At 41.0% G+C, this 13,670-nt stretch overlaps 1 protein-coding gene across 4 annotated transcripts in view; it reads left to right on the top strand.

Annotated features, from left to right (window-relative positions):
- The window catches only part of COP1 (COP1 E3 ubiquitin ligase), a 333,947-nt gene that overhangs the window by 239,412 nt on the left and 80,865 nt on the right, over positions 1–13,670 (top strand). For all 4 annotated transcript variants that reach the window (XM_073593409.1, XM_073593408.1, XM_073593411.1 and 1 more), the window contains 2 exons: positions 1,388–1,512; positions 3,791–3,951. In XM_073593409.1, the coding sequence (XP_073449510.1) occupies positions 1,388–1,512; positions 3,791–3,951 (286 nt within the window). The remainder of the gene's footprint in view (positions 1–1,387; positions 1,513–3,790; positions 3,952–13,670) is intronic.

Consider the following 13,670-nt stretch of genomic DNA (forward strand, 5'->3'; position numbering starts at 1 on the left):
GGTCACAGGAGTGCAAAACGAACTGCACTCTTGTGATCCACAGGAGAAGTGCAGCCTAACGAGCTTTGGTTCTACTTCTTCTTTAACCACTTCCATACTGGGCATTTTCACCCCCTTCCTGCCCAGGCCAATTTTCAGCTTTCACGCTGTCGCACTTTGAATGAGAATTGTGCGGTCATGCGACATACCCAAATTAATTTTGATCATTTTTTTTCCCCACAAATAGAGCTTTCTTTTGGTGGTATTTGATCATCTCTGTGGTTTTTATTTTTTGCGTTATAAACAAAAAAAGAGCGACAATTTTGAAAAAAAACCCCACAATATTTATTACTTTTTGCTATAGTAAATATCCCAATTTTTTTTTTTATAAAACAATTTTTTTTTCCTCGGTTTAGGCCGATATGTATTCTTCTACATATTTTTGGTAAAAAACATCGCAATAAGCGTATATTGATTGGATTGCGCAAAAGTTATAGCGTCTACAAAATAGGGGATAGAATTATGGCATTTTAATTTTTTTACTAGTAATTGCCGGCGATCTGCGATTTTTATCATGACAGCGATATTGCGGCGAACACATCAGACACTTTGACACTATTTTGGGACCAGTGACATTTATACAGCGATCCGTGCTATAAAATGCATTGATTACTATATAAATGTGACTGGCAAGGAAGGGGTTAGCACTAGGGGGTGATCAAAGGGTTAACTGTGTGTCCTAGGGAGTGATTCTAACTGTAGGGGGTGGGGACTCACAAGGGGAGGAGACCGATTGGTGTTCCTTTGTAATGGGAACACACGGATCGGTCTCCTCTCACCTGACAGGATGTGGATCTGTTTACACAGATTCACATCCCTGCTCTGTGACGAGCAATCGCGGGTGCCTGGCGGACATCGCGGCCCCAAGTGATGCGGCGGGTGCGCGCGCTCTTCACAATGCAGGGAATCCCAGGACGTCATATGACGCCCGCCCGGAGGGACGAAGGGTTCCTGCGGGCGTCATATGACTATAGAGCAGTAGAGAAGTGGTTAAAGCTGAACTCTAGCCACAAAAAATTAAATTGATATATTCAGCAATATCCAAAAATAAACAACAAATGTCTTTGCGACCCCAGTTATCTTGTAAAAGCAGTAGTGACCTAATCGGTGGGCTGTACAATAGCCTGCAGTGATGTTGCTCATCAGACTGAGAATGTCAGCTGTGGAGGACATGTCCGTATTGAAGCTGAATATTGCAGAAGGGGCTGGAGTGCTTCTTTAACACTTGACTGTACCATTACAATGCTGGTGTACAATGTAAATTCTTCCCATATATAATACTTCCATGGAAAGTCTTTTTCGGTTTCCAGTCTAGCATTTCACTTCTGTTTGCTTCTGAAATCTTTAGATCAACAGACAGCCAGCTGAAGCTGTGGAACGTCTCCAGACCACATTGCCTGCGCTCCTTCAAGGGTCATATCAATGAAAAGAATTTTGTCGGTTTAGCATCGAATGGAGATTATATTGCCTGTGGTCAGTATTTTACTAAATTTTCTGCTTCACTATGATCTAATTTTACACTTCCCCGGATAATTTTAGTGTTTTAGCACAGTTTCCTTGGAGAGCTGTGTGTAATTAATCATTATCTGGTCTTGGGTATTAAATAGAAAATGTATTTTAGCCGTGTTCTCTCTCTCTCTCCTGAAGTGTTCATGTGAGTGTATTTCCTGCAAATTTACAGTGAGCTAGTCATCATTGCTCAGAATAAAGTTGGACATAGTTCGAATCTCGTCCGATTCAGCAGGGACTGGATGAGATTCGAACCATGTATGGGCAAGCTGAATGTACCGAAGTTAATTGATTGATCAACTTTGGTACAACCAGCTTGTTGGATTTTACATGCGATTATTGCTAGCTGCTATTGTAGCCATTAGCAATAATCACTGTGCAGGGTTGGTTTCCCCGTGGGAGAACACAAAAGCTCCAATAGAGGGATTCCCCTATCAGCATTGTGTTGATGGGGGAATCGCTTCATTTTTGTTCCTGCAAACAGTGGTTGGAAAAGGAACAATATTACTTTATAGCTCTCTGCTCTGAACAATGTTTCTAAACACTGATATACGTTATGTTTTTGACAGCAGCAGCTTCTACAGCTACTATACTTAGTGATTCTACAGGTAAATTTTTTTTTTACTTTAATGCCTTCCCTGCATTAAAGTGGTTGTTAAGCCACTCTGACCTATATACACCATCAGCACTACCTCCTATTGTAGCATCCCTGTGTGTGAGTTATAAAAATAAATGCTGCAAATACCTAAATTCATTGCCGAGATTGCAATCACATGACCAGCCAGCTTTCTCCTTTTCTCCTCTCAGAGATGCAGTGGGCGGGGCTGAGATTTTCCTGCTGATATCAGTCTGGAGGGGAGGAGGAGAGAGCTGGCTGGTCATGTGAACGCTATCTTGGCTCTTAAATGAGGTATTTACAGCAATTATATTTATAAATCACAGAGGGGGACACTGCAGTAGGAGGCAGTGCTGATGGTGTATACAGGTTAGTTTTAAGAGAGCAGCAGGAGGGGGATGGCTCACACACAAACAGGGAGGGGGGAGCAGGCCAGAGGAGCAGAGAGGAGATCAGATAGCAGGCTGCCGATGACAGAGGCACTAGACCGACGATGGTGTCTGATCTCAGCAGCCATGATACACCATGGTCAGTTTACAGAGGAGTGGGGAGAAACTGGCAGGATCAGCCAGGTTTTTTAGGAGTTACAGGGGGCCAAATGACACAGGACAAGCACTGTGTCATATAACATGCTTTAAAGGAGCAGGATCCATTTTTTTTTTTTTTTTTTTTAAGGTTAACAAACGCTATAAGGTAAAAAACTTTTTTGCCATTTGCTGTACACTCTCCCACCCCCACCCCCCTCTCAGTCTACCAGTGTCCTGTATTGATCCAGCACTGTGCCTATCTGCCGGTTCCTCTCTCTCCACTCTTATTATGATTTCTGCTGAGAAGTACTGGTTTCTTCAACCGTTTTACAAATACAGGTATTTGGCTGATGGCTGATAAACATTTCTGAAGATTTTTACTCAAACAGAACTCAAGATACTAAGTTATAGCAAAGGAAGCATTCCTGATAACCCTGTAGTCGTGCATGCTCCAAGCCCCCTAATTTTATGCACAAAGAAAGAAGGGATAAGAAGTACAGCCAAAAAGATGCATGCCCCCCTTCAATGCAGCCTATTTTCTTCTCACCCCTCTCAGGATTTTTTTTTTTGTTAAGACCCCTTTCGCACTGGGGTGTTTTTCAGGCACTTTTGCACTAAAAATAGCATCTGAAAAATGCCTCCCTTACAGCCCCAGTGTGAGAGCCTGAGTGCTTTCTCACTGGAGTGGTGCGCTTGCAGGACGTTAGAAAAAGTCCTGCAAGCAACATCTTTCGGGCAGTGGAGGAGCGGTGTATACACCGCTCCTCCATCGCTCCTGCCATTGAAATCAATGGTCACCGTTGCCAAAGCGCGATGGCAGCACTTTGCGGGAGCTTTTAACCCTTTATTCGGCCTCTATCGGGGGTGAAAAGCGCCGCTAAAACCGCTACCGCCCTCCGCCCCAGTGTGAAAGTAACCTCGCTGTTCACTTGTTAATGCTATTTTTCAAAGCTGTAAAGATGGTAAATTTTAAATTGGTGTACAGTGTAGGCTATTTTCCTAAATACGTCCCTGCGTTTGAATTTAAACTTTTTGTTAATACCATTTAATAAATGCTTAGTTAATTAGGACTAATGCACATATTTTCTCTTTTGCTTAGGAAGTGAAAACAATTCCCTTTACCTGTACTATAAGGGCCTCTCAAAGACCCTGCTGACTTTCAAGTTTGACACAGTAAAAAGTGTATTGGACAAAGACCGCAAAGAAGACGACACCAATGAGTTTGTTAGTGCTGTATGTTGGAGAGCTCTTCCTGATGGGGTAAGTCTTCTTATAAATACTGTGCCTAGATACTGCTCATTATCTGTGTTCTGAATTAGAATAAGGAAGGGTTATAGAGACTACTTATTGTGGCACATGCCTGAATTAGAAGGTAGTAGGTGTATTGGTAAGTAGGTGTATTGATGTCTATTATATTTATCTGTAAGTTATCAATCCAGACAAACATCCTGAGATTTGAAGTTTGAGAACCAGTGTATATGCTTTGTAGCCAGCGGCTTGGGAAAATTTCTCGTAGACTTGTGGGGGGTTATCAGTTGATTTCTGGCTGCTTTCTGTGTGGCATACTGGTTTCTTAAAATTTACTCCTGAAGATTTCTGAATTGGTTTTATTCAGGTATTTGTAATGCATGCCATAACACATGGCTCCCCCTGATCCTGGGATCTGTTCAGTGGATATAAAAAGTTTATACACCCCTGTAAAAATGTCAGGTTTATGTGATGTAAAAATATGAGACAAAGATGAATAATTTCAGAACTTTTTCCACCTTTAATGTGACCTATAAACTGTATATAAACTGTATGACCTATAAACTGTATGTAGATTTGTTACATGTTCCAGCTCCTGCCTCCTCTCCCCCGATTACCCCCCTCCCCTTCTGTGACAGCGGGCGGTGGATCCTTCTCCCTACACCTGCAGTTACAATTTAAAAACAGCGGCCATGTGGGGCTCTGCCCAGTCGGTTGTGTCATTCATTCACATAGTTCTTGTAGTTCTCAATGAGGGCGCTAGTGAGTGTCCTTGTAGTTCATTGATTCTTCCTGCAATTTAGTAACTGCCTGCACGTATCAGAGGTATGGGCACACAGTCTACTGAGAGTCTGCAGGATGCTGGCATTGCACCTGTGATCTACTAATCGCGAGTACAATGCTTTACAGCATGGGTGCTCAATCTTGGGCTCTCCAGCTGTTGCGGAACTGTCAGCCTTGCAATGCCTCCGACTTGTAGTTCCGCAACAGCTGGAGAGCCACAGGTTGAGCACCCATGCTGTACAGGCTCCAGTGTAAAAAAAAATTTAAAAAATAAATGCACAATTTTTTTTAATCTGAGAAAAAAATGTGCAATTGTTTTAGTTTTTTATAAAAGGTGAACTTATCAAAAGGGGCAAAAGATGTAGCTAAAACACTACATGAAATATGCACAAATGGAAGGCGCGCCAGACCAAAGCATAAGATTCATTTATTTGCTTGTATTAAAAAAACAAAAAAACCCAGCTAACATGTTTCTGGGGTCAAAGAAGCTCCCTCCTCATCAGGGCTACAAAGAACAAAACAATATTAATGTAAATCTGACTGATAAAATCATAAGTCTAACAATCATAGAACATCAAATATAATATGCATATAAATGAAGATAAAGAAATATCAGACGGTAAGTGATGTTTAGTAGGTTCAATTTGGGAATTTATTATTATCAGATGCTTCATGGTTAGTAGATACCATTGTACATATAACTGAAATAATACATGCGATAAAACAATTAAAATGCATGTAGATGCTATACCAAAGAATCGCACATGGAAACTATACTCGAACAAAGCCATGCTGCAAGCTCGGGGAGAGAAAAGCTGCTAACTTTTTCTTTTATACCTCAGACATTTCCAAAACAGTCATTTGGAACATGAGTAAGACATGAAATTTGCTTATGTGTACCTTCAGTTAAAGTAAGAACATTTAGTGGAATTAAAATGGAGATTTCCTGTATGAATCTGTGTCAATGGAAAATACAGCCATTTATGTGAGCGCTGTAATGACCAGCAGATAAGCGCAAACAAGTCCGTTCAGAGGAGAAAGTCTATTTGTTCAGGGAAGCTGATTGCTGGATCAGGAGTGTTACTGGCCAGCAGTATCTGTGTGAGCAATTAAGGTAAGAAGCAAGTCATGTTTGAGACGCATGTTTAAATGGAAAAGGGGGTGCAGAACTCTCATGAAAGTTCCAGCGGCTCTTGGACACTTTTTTCTTCACTACGTAAAATATGGCACAGTTACCCATTTGTTACATTTTTGATTGAATGCAGGATAAAAGAATATTTCTGTTTATTCTGTAGATTTCTAGAGCCTTCTAAATCCTTGGCAGGGACTTTGCTAGTTCCTGCAGGATGAAAACCATTGAACATCTCTTTTGCTTTCTTTCAAGAAAGCTAAGCAGCAGTAACACCTTACAGGACATCGTATACACTATTAAATTAGTATTGCTGATATTTGTAGATTTATTAAGGGTCATTGTTTTAAAGCTGGATGTTATTGAGGCTGCAGGTAATCATCCAAAATTTGTCCCTGGTATAAAAATATATCTTGTATTTCTTACTCCGTTTTTTGTCTAGCAACCTATATGTAACCTTTTGGCACCTCAAATGGGTTAATTTGATCAAACAACAATGGGTGAGCAGTTAGCTTTGCTACCTTGCTGCTCTGAGATTTGAGGCCCTATAAAGGTTAGAGCGCTATGTGTGTGCAGTCTTTTCCTATGTCCACCCATTTGTTTTAGCCCTCAGTCCAAAATCATTCTGCCCTGCTGAGAGAACACTGACTATTGCTAGCAGCTATGGCTGCTGGAAATAATTTCATGCCGAAAATCCGACATGCAGGTTGTACCCAAGTTGATCGATCAACTTTGGGTACAATCATCCTGCCCATAGATGGTTAAAGTCATTCACACCATTGCTACTGAGTGACCAATGGATTTGTTTTACGAGCATGATCAGCCATTTTACAGACCACTGATTTGCCTATGGTATTGTAACAGCAACACTTACTGTCCCACGTGGTCCTTGTGTGAAGGGAGCTCTTTATAGTCTGGGTCTACTGAGGACAATCTCTGACCCATGGGTTACTAACATCACTTCCCTATACCCCCCCCAATGTCTGCATGGAGAAAAAAGCCATCATTTTTTAATTCAGTTGTGATGATTTGTTAAAACCTTCCCAGCTTTGCTATTGCATGGTTATCCTGTCAGTACTCATGAGTGGGCTTCTTAGTTACGGTACTGGACTGCAGTATTCTCCTATATGGTTCCACATGGTCTTTGGGGTACAACAGCTCTTCAAACCTGTTCTAGATTGTAACAGCAAATGCACCCATTTTCCTCAGTAGAAGTAGCTTAGGAAATATATTGTTTTCTCCCTGTCTGTTAAATGTTCTTTTGTTTCTCCATTTGCTCATTGACCTCTTTCCAGCTTGGCTCACACTCTCATTAAATATCATCAAATGCTAAATATACCCTTGAAGTGGCGCCAACCTTTTTACACCTTACTGTGCCTAACATACAACCTACAAAAAAACATGCAGCTGCCCCTTTAACTGATTATCATTGATAACAAAATATACAAAGGTCCGATGTTACTATGAGGTGCAAAAAAACTTTATAATTAATCTTATTAATATAGCCAAAAATAAAAATAAACAAATGAGTCCCTTTTTAAAGGTTAGAAAAAAAAAATCCATGTACTTCTTGTTTCTTCCATACACCTCACCACATGTGCTTATGAAATGCGCACTCGCCACAAATTTTGACACCTGATTAAAGTGGAGTTCCACCCACTTTTACAACTCTTCAGCATCCCTCACTAAACTGTGCAGTGTAAACGAATTGGATATTTTTTTATTTTTTTTCTCAGCACCTATTGTATATCTGCTGTGTTCATTTTTCACTTCTTCCTCCCTGGCCGTGGCCCATCGCATCATTTCCTGTTTGCAATGCCTTCTGGGAAGGGGCGACTTCCTCTGACACTGCCGTTGCTATGGAAACCTGACCTGAAACCTATTACACTGCTTGTGCTGCACTGAGCATGTGCGAGATCTGCAAGGATGAGATCCAGTCTGGCTTCAGATGCCCACACTTAAGATGGCCACGGCCTGCTGTAAGTTTATAAAATAACAAACTACTGCTATAAACTAACAAAACAGACCTTAGTTTACAGACTAACTTTACTAGAATACATTAAGCTTGTGTATTATAGGGGTATTTTTATTTAAAAAGTATCATTTCGGCCGGAACATCACTTTAATGCAGGTCAAAAGAGCCTTCCCCTATATATTTTCAATCAGAGTGGATCTAGTTTCTTTTCCTTCACTTTCCACCATCTCCATGCTCGGCCAGAAACTGAGAAGAGTTCCAAATAGGATTACATCATTGTGTAATATTGATAAAAAATGAATGCCATAAACATAAATACAGGTTACTCACATTTGATAGTGCCCTTAGACCGACACCAGTGCAAAAAGCCTTGCTTTGGGAGGTTCGCTCCGCCGTCCTGGTCGCATGGAATATCGTGTGTTTCAGTCACCAGATATGGGAAGTGGGTGTGATGTCACATGTAACCCGGAAATGAAGGCGAAGAGTGTGCTTCAACACGTTTCACCAAGATGGCGTCTTCAGGAAGCTCTTCAAATCTATTCTAGATTGTAACAGCAAAAGCACCCATTTTCCACAGCAGAAGTAGCCTAGGAAATAGATTAAGGCTTCTCCCCCTCCGTTCATAAATGTTTAATTTGATTCTCCATTTGCTCATTGACGTCCTTTCAGCTTGGCATGAAGATCTGTCCCCAATTCTCCAAGGTAGGGGCTGTTTGTGCATTCAGATGGGTCCTCGGGTAGTTTGTCTGCCCTTTTAGCCCACCAACGAACTCCTTGTGGCTTCTTCATTCACCATTTTTCTTCCCAGGTGTTCCTGTATCTTGGGATCCCTTTTCCTGGTCTAACATTACATAATATTCCCATAGATATCAGTATATAGGACAACGTGTCACAAAACTTCATAATACTCCAATATATGGGAAAAACCCCCACATTCACGTGTATAAAATTATATACAAAAAAACACAAAAATTATATAGTGTCCAAAAGTCCATGTGGAGGCTGCTGGGAGATTTTTGATTACGTCACGTTAGGCACGGACGAGAGTGAGGGGTGAAGCGCAAGCTGAGTGCGGAAGAAGTCCACACTGCATACCGGTAACCACGCCACCGTTTGCACCCATCCCTATCTGCTGGAATAGCTTAGTGCCGGCTCGAAGGCACTTTTAAATGTGAGTTTATATTCATTCATTTTTGGCTAAAATAAATAAGCTTTTTAAACATTGCGCAATGATCGTTGTTCATATATTTTCTATGAGGAAAACTAAAGCTCATGTATAGCGCATTGGGGACCGAAGGTGCATTGTTCATTAAATATCTGGTGAGTGGCCAATCCATATGGTGGTGGTTTGTCACGGAAATGGTGATTATGTCACGATGAATCACGGATAACAAATATTGTGAACTTGAAGGAAGGCTGCACAGTAATCCTTGAATTCATTGCACATTGCACTTTTCACATGGACTTTTGGACACTATATAATTTTTGGGTTTTTTTGTATATAATTTTATACACGTGAATGTGGGGTTTTTCCCGTATATTGGAGTATTATGAGGTTTTGTGACACGTTGTCCTATATACTGATATCTATGGGAATATTATGTAATATTAATGAAGGCATATGTATATGGTTAGAAATGTTTGAGGATACACAATGCTAAGCGGAGTGGTGTATTATTAATAGAGTAGCGCACTCAACACACATATTATAATATTTTTTCACCGAATGTTTTTTTTTTTTTTTTAATGCAGCAACTCAAAATTTAAAGGGGAAAATTGTTTGGTACACACATTTTGCGCCGGTGACACATATACATTTATACCCCTCAGCATTCCCTATCTCCTAGAGCGGGAGTCTCCAAAGTTTTCAAAGGGCCAGTTTATTGTCCTTCAGACTTTAGGAGGGCCAGATTGTGGCCAGCGGAGGCAGAAAATGTCCTGGCATCAGTGAGAATAAATATGGCCTCAGGGTTGGTGGTCAGTAGGAGGAGGAATAGTGCCCCTATTAGTAGGAGTAATAGTATCCCATCATTGGTATCAGTGGAAGAAATGGTGCCTCCTTATTGGTGTCAGTGGAAGGAATAGTGCCTCATATCAGTGAGAGGAATAGTGCCCCAAGGGCTGGATAAAGGCTAGCAAAGGTCCACATCTAGCCCTCGGGCCTCAGTTTGGAGACCCCTGTCCTAGAGGAACCCCTAACCTGCAAGGTCATAAATTTGTGTTGTCCTTTCCAAGACCTTAGGCATCCACTGTTGATAAAATTAGTAAGCATTTTCTTAACACTCTTAAGAATGATCAGTATTTCTTCAATTCATATTCTGCTGAAGGTACATTATCTTCCTTCTAGAGCACCTCATCACTGAACCTGAGCACATGCATAACAGATTCCATTGTGCTGGAAAAGAAAGATATTATTTTGCCGCCCTGTTCCTTTATGGCACGTTGACCTTCACTGCCTTCTTTACAGCAGCTGCTTACACTGTATCAATAAAAGAGTTCAGAAAGCTCTATTTAACAAATGAAGAAATGGAAGCGAGAATTGTACAACATTTCATGGGATCTGGTGCAGAAAATATAAACTGAATGGAGTCTTTTAAACTTATTTATTTGCAGATTTGTTCTTGTGGTATTGTTTTAGCTTAAGCTCTGAACAATACCTAAGGTATTCTTGCACTGAGCTGAATAAGAATCTGCATATTAATTTCATCTCTGTCCCTCATAATCATTAGGACGAAGCCAAGCAATTTGCTGGCTGTTTGTCTGAAAGAGTTCATTACTGCAGATAAGGCGATTGAGAAGGAGGGAGGGGTGAAGCAAGCGCAGAAAGTACCGTAAAAAATATCAGTACTTTGATCAACCAGTAGATGCAGATAAAGAAACACTAAGTGGAAAATTAGCTTAGGTAAAGGTTAAAGCAGCTGGAGGCTAAAACTGGAGTGGGAGGGGATACTTGTGCCCGGATTATTTCATGAATTAAGACTTCTTGAATATATTAAGCTTTTTAAAGTTTAAACGAAAACAAGAAAATGTCATTTAAATATTCTACATTAAGTGTAGATATTTTCGATAGAAAATGTTATTTACTTTTTTGGTTATTACCTTTCTTTTGAAAAACAGATAAACACTTTAAATTGATCATAGGAGGGAAGGAGGTGGATCAATTGAAGCTCTTGAGCCAGCCACAGACTGTTCAAATCTCGGCTGGTTCAGTAGGGACTGAACAAGATTCGAACCATATATTGGAAGGCTGATTGTACCAAAGTCATTGGCTGCACCAGCGTGTCAGATTTTTACATCCGGTTATTGCCAGTGGCTATAACCGCTAGCAATATGCAAAGTGTTCTCCTAGCAGGGATGACTTCTGGTGCACCCCTCCCCCCCCTGTCAGGAGAACACAATAGATCTGTGAGAGCTGGATTCCCAATCAACACAGTCAGTGTTGATGGGGGGCATCAACACTGACTGTTAATGGGGAATCGAGCGATTAAAGCAAATTGCATCATCTATTGTCTGCCTTAATTTATTTTAATAGAGTCAGGTGATCGCATAAAGTGTCGGGGTTCAATTTTTAACTGGCCTAATATATTTTATGGCTAGCGTTCCTACCTATAGAAAGACAGATTTCCTAATACCTAGGATAGCTGGGTAAATTAAAAAAAAAAAAAATTTCCTATAGTGAAAATTTATATAAAAAAAATTAGATCCAGGCTGTTGTAAAATAAGAAAAACGGCTATAGTTGTTACAATGGGAAAAATTATTATTTGATCCCCTACAGATTTTGTAAGTTTGCCCACTTTCCAAGAAATGAAGGGTCCAAAAAAATTTTATCAAAGGTGTATTTTAAATGAGAGGGGCAGAATTTCAACCAAAAATCTAGAAAAAACACATGAAACAAATATTATAAATTAAGTTGCAGTTCAGTGAGTAAAATAAGTATTTGATCCCCAAGTACTCAAACATGACCTAGTACTTGGGGGAGAACCCCTTGTTGGCAAGCACAGAGGAGACATTTCTTGTAGTTAGTGACCAGGTTTGCACACATGTCAGGAGGGATTTTGGTCCACTCTTTACAGATCTTCTCCAAATCCTTAAGGTTTCTTCAAGGTGCTTAGGGGGGCTACTCCAAAGCATCCTCCCCATGTTGAGGGCATGTGGCCTTGTACGATTCGGGGGGGGGGGGGGGGCCCTGGTATCGATTTTGGGGGACCCCAAGCAATTTTCTTTTTTTTTTTTTTTTAACTTTGGTTTGGGTTTCCCCTTAATATTCATACAAGACCCAAAGGGCTGGTAATGGACTGGGTGGGGGGGACCCATGCCGTTTTTTTCAATGAGTTTTCTCTGTGCTGAAGGAATCCGACAATTCATTACAGCCGCAATCAGTTTTAAATGACTTTTTTTTCCTTTAGAAATTGAATTTTACTGTGGTACTGTTCTAAGCATGGGAAAACTGCGTCACTTTACAGGTATAATATAGACACCCCCCAGGCACGATATTTAAAGGAATATTTCATTTTTATTGTTTCACTTTAAGTATTATGAACCACTTACTTACTGGGCACCTAACCCCCATCCCCCCCCCCCCCCGCCCAGACTAATTTTCAGCTTTTAGAGCCGTCACTCTTTGAATGACAATTGCGCGGTCATACAACGCTGTACCCAAATGAAATTTTATCACTTTTTTCCCACAAATAGAGCTTTCTTTTGGTGGTATTTGATCACCTCCTGGCTTTTTTATTTTTTGCTAAAAAAATTTAAAAAAGACCGAAATTAAAAAAAAAAAAAACAAAACCATTTTATATTTTGTTAATAAATTTTGCAAACAGGTAATTTTTCTCCTTCATTGAAGTACGCTGATGAGGCTGCACTGATGGGCACCAATAGGCTGCATTGATGGGCACTAATAAGGCGGCACTGATGGGCACTAATAGGCGGCACAGATGGGTGGCACTGAAGGGCATTGATAGGTGGCACTGAAGGGCACTGATTAGGGTGTTGAATTTAATCGCAGCATTGATGCATCACTATTTGGCCGTCTGTGATTCGAAATCGATGCTGTAACCGCTAAAAATCAATTTTGGGGTGACCATCTAACTGTGCGCCGCACTATGCCCCACCCCGCCACTCCGAACGGAGCTGAAAGCGCTGTGCCCTGCCTCTCCACACTGAGCCATGGGCGTTAGCCGCACTCTTCTTCCGCTGAGGTCATCCCCAGCCACGTCGGGAAACAGTGTTTGCTGGAGCCTGTGTGAGGTGTGACGCGGCTGGTCAGGTGACGGTAGCTCCTGGATCCCAGAACTGTCGAGCCGCGAGAGGTTTTCTCCACTCTCCCCGGATAGCATTAAGGTTACATGGTTAGCCCCCCTTGTTCCATCCCCTGGTGTTCTGTGCTCTGAGGCTGTGGGCTGGTGGACACCGCAGTCCCCCCCCCACCCCTGACACTTAGATCCAGTGCTACTTTCCTGAGCACCCCCAGGTTCTGCCACTCCACTGCATTGTTTTTCCCACATTGGAGACAGGTAGTCTCCTCTCTGGCTCCTGTGTGCTGAGCAATCGTTAGTTACTGTATGCATAAGTAAGTTACTTTAAAATAAATAAATTTGATGGTGGTCCTAACAAGTGACAATGCCATTTCATTAATTATGGTTTATGTATGTCTTAGTGATTGATTCACATCACAACTTCATTAATACTTTTTTTTTTTTTTTGTATGATTTATGGTTTCTCTCATCACTGACCCCACACATTCAGCACTGCAAGTGTGGGATCTGTGATGAGCGAAACCATAAATCATACAAAAAAAGAGGTATCAATGAAGTTTTGATGTGAATCAATCAATAAGACAT

This window comes from Aquarana catesbeiana, linkage group LG07, assembly GCF_042186555.1.
Source record: "Aquarana catesbeiana isolate 2022-GZ linkage group LG07, ASM4218655v1, whole genome shotgun sequence".
Lineage (NCBI taxonomy): Eukaryota > Metazoa > Chordata > Amphibia > Anura > Ranidae > Aquarana > Aquarana catesbeiana.